General features: G+C 38.1%; 1 protein-coding gene across 1 annotated transcript; it reads right to left on the minus strand.

Annotated features, from left to right (window-relative positions):
* Positions 1–1,578: 1,578 nt before the first annotated feature.
* LOC127220800 (zinc finger protein 85-like) lies at positions 1,579–2,712 on the minus strand (the record flags this gene model as incomplete). Its single annotated transcript, XM_051182698.1, is given in 1 exon segment — positions 1,579–2,712. A coding segment is annotated over 1 exon segment (1,134 nt), but the record flags the coding sequence as incomplete, so codon positions are not given.
* Positions 2,713–2,958: the final 246 nt, after the last annotated feature.

A 2,958-nucleotide genomic window follows, 5' to 3' on the forward strand; every position in this document is an offset into this window, starting at 1 on the left:
TTTATAATTTTACTATGTTGAAGTTATAACCTTCCTTTTTCATTAGACAAAAGGGGGAAATGCTGTGGAACAGTCCTCTTGAACACTGTGAATACTGGTCACACAAATTGGTACAATAAAACACTGACTGGACAATAGCCAGGCAGGCGGTATTGGCAGGGTGACCAAACTAAGGATGGGAAGGAGAAGGGCGGATTCAGAGAAGTTACCAGCAAATACAAGGAAACAAGATGAAAATGCTCTACTGGGAAGGTACCAAGCCATGTTGCTAAACATAGGTAAGAATTATGGGATAATTTAAGAGTTAGCTAGTAAGTACAGGACAGGTTAGCTAGAAAGTTTATGATGAGTTAGCTAGGAAGGCAGCTATTGAGTGTAAGGCTGTGTAAAGTCAAGACAGGAAACCTCTGTAAATGCTATTGCTCCCTCAGCTGATGACTGGGCCTTCATGTTGGTTTAACTAAGGTCTATCCTTTTATTTTACCAGTAAGGATTCAGGAGCCAGATGCTGTGTAAATAACCTGATAGAGATATTCCAAGAGGAGATATTCCAGGAGCTTGGATGACTCCACTGGGAAAAACATCAGTTAACTGTGCCACAGCCCAGACCTTAGATTGCAGGAAAACAATGGACAAAGTTATGACATGGTAAAGGTTTCATGAAACATTTACAGTTACAGAAGAAAGAGACTCACTAATCAAAATATGTTCCCAACATACTACTTGAACAAACTGTTGGGGGTTACTGCAAAGAGAAGTCTCTACTGTTCTCTCATAACAATGTTAGCATTTGTACTCTGTTAAGCTAGATGTTCATGTTGACTTTGCAAAAATAATCAACTTGATATTCTCCACTATGGATTCATTTGAGTTGGATAATGTAGTGATATATTATTTATGATTTATTAAAGCTTGCATGAGGATTCAGAAAGCAAAGTCAGCCTCAAGCCATAGAAGCACACACCTTTGATCCCAGCAGCCAGAAGGTGGTGGTACATAACTGTACTCCTAGTACTCAGGATCAAGAGGTAGATGGATTTCTGTGAGTTCAAGGCCACCCAGATCTACACAAGATTGATACAGTCCTAAAAAGAAATAGCTCACACAAACATGATTACAGCACTTGTGATCACACACCTTTAATCCAAGCATTAGGGAGGAATATAAGACAGGAGCTAGGTCTCAGTAGGAGGCATTCATTCTCCAGTCACACTGATAGATACTAATTCAGCAGCCATACTGAAGATAGGAAGACATTCTCCAGCCACACTGAGGAGAGGCAGCAGTTTGAGGGTTGGTGAAGAGCTCATGGATGAGCCCTTTCAGCCTGAGCTAGAGGTGAGAAACAGTGGCCGGCTGCTTTGCTTTTCTGATCAGCTTGACATTTGAATCCCAATACCAGTCCCAGTCTTTTATTTCTTGTGTTACGGGATAAGATCTGAGTTTTTAGCAAAGATTTTTACTACACTTCACACACTCACATACTTTGTAGTCAGAATGAATCATTTCATGTGTTTTAAGGGTGGAACAAATAAACTTTTTAAGACATTTGTAGGATTTTTTGCTGTATGAACTATATCATGTGTTGAGTAAAATATAAAGATTTACAAAGTCTTTGTTGCATTCTGCACACTACTAGGGATTGTCTTCAGAATGAATTTTCCTTTTTCTTTTATGTTGTTTAAGGCGTGAAGATGAGGAAGCACATCTGTCCCAATCTTCACTCTGGTTGGGTTTCTCTCCATTATGAACTTCCTTGTGCCTCCTAAGGGACGAGTGACAATGAAAGGCTTTCTGACATTCTTCACACTTGTATGGTTTCTCTCCAGTATGAACCGTTTGATGGTCTTGAAGATTCCTAGAATAGGAAAACCGTTTGCCACATTGTACACATGTATAAGGATTATATTCAGAGTGGATTTTTTTATGGCGTCTAAAAGATGCTAATGAGTAAAAACATCTGCCACACTCTTTGCACTTGTAGGGTTTGTCTTTACGGTGCATTGTTTGATGTCGCCGAAGAGATGAAGATAAGTAAAAACATTTGCCACATTCTTCACACTTGTATGATTTCTCCCCAGTGTGAATTTTCTGATGGTCTTGAAGCTTTACAAAACAGTAAAACCTTTTCCCACACTCCTCACACTTATATGGATTTTCTTGAGAGTGAACCACCTGATGTTGTTTAAGGTATGAAAATAAGGAAAAACATCTGCCACACTCTTCACACTTGTATGATTTCTCCACAGCATGAATTCGTTGATGTGCCTGGAGGAATGAAGGAACATAAAAGGCTTTGCCACATTCTTCACACTTGCAAGGTTTCTCTCCAGAATGAATTCTCTGATGTTGCTTCAGCATTGAAGGATAGTAAAATGATTTGCCACATTCTTCACACTTGTAGGTTTTTTCATTAGTATGATTTTTCTGGTGTATAAAAAGTGATGAGCGCGTATTGAAGGCCTTATGACATTCTTTACACTGGTAGGGTTTTTGTCCAGTGTGAAGTCTTTGGTGTATAGAAAATGTTTTATAAGAACTAAGGCCCTTACCACATTCTTCACATTTGTAGGGTTTCTCCCCTGTATGAATTCTCTGGCGTTGAATACGTAGTGGGTTACAATCAACGTCCTTGTTATATACATTTTTATTCTTGGGTCTTGTTCCTGCTGAAGAAAAGTTGAGATATGAACAAATGCTCGGAAATATTCTTTATACTTACAATGCTTATCTTTTTAAAAGGAAACATTTACTCATACATATTGAAGAATCAGTGAGAAACTACGGTATATTCAAGCCTATAGGCACTAAATATAAATGATAAAATACTGCAGATAGAAATAATCAATACTTCAGCTAGAATGAGAGCACAACCAAATAAAAGGATAGACATAATGGTATATTCAACATTTGGTAGCTAAGTAAGTTTTAAGGACATTTTACTAACAGAAATAAACA

The sequence above is a fragment of the Phodopus roborovskii genome, unplaced genomic scaffold (assembly GCF_943737965.1).
Source record: "Phodopus roborovskii unplaced genomic scaffold, PHOROB, whole genome shotgun sequence".
Classification (NCBI taxonomy): Eukaryota; Metazoa; Chordata; class Mammalia; order Rodentia; family Cricetidae; genus Phodopus; species Phodopus roborovskii.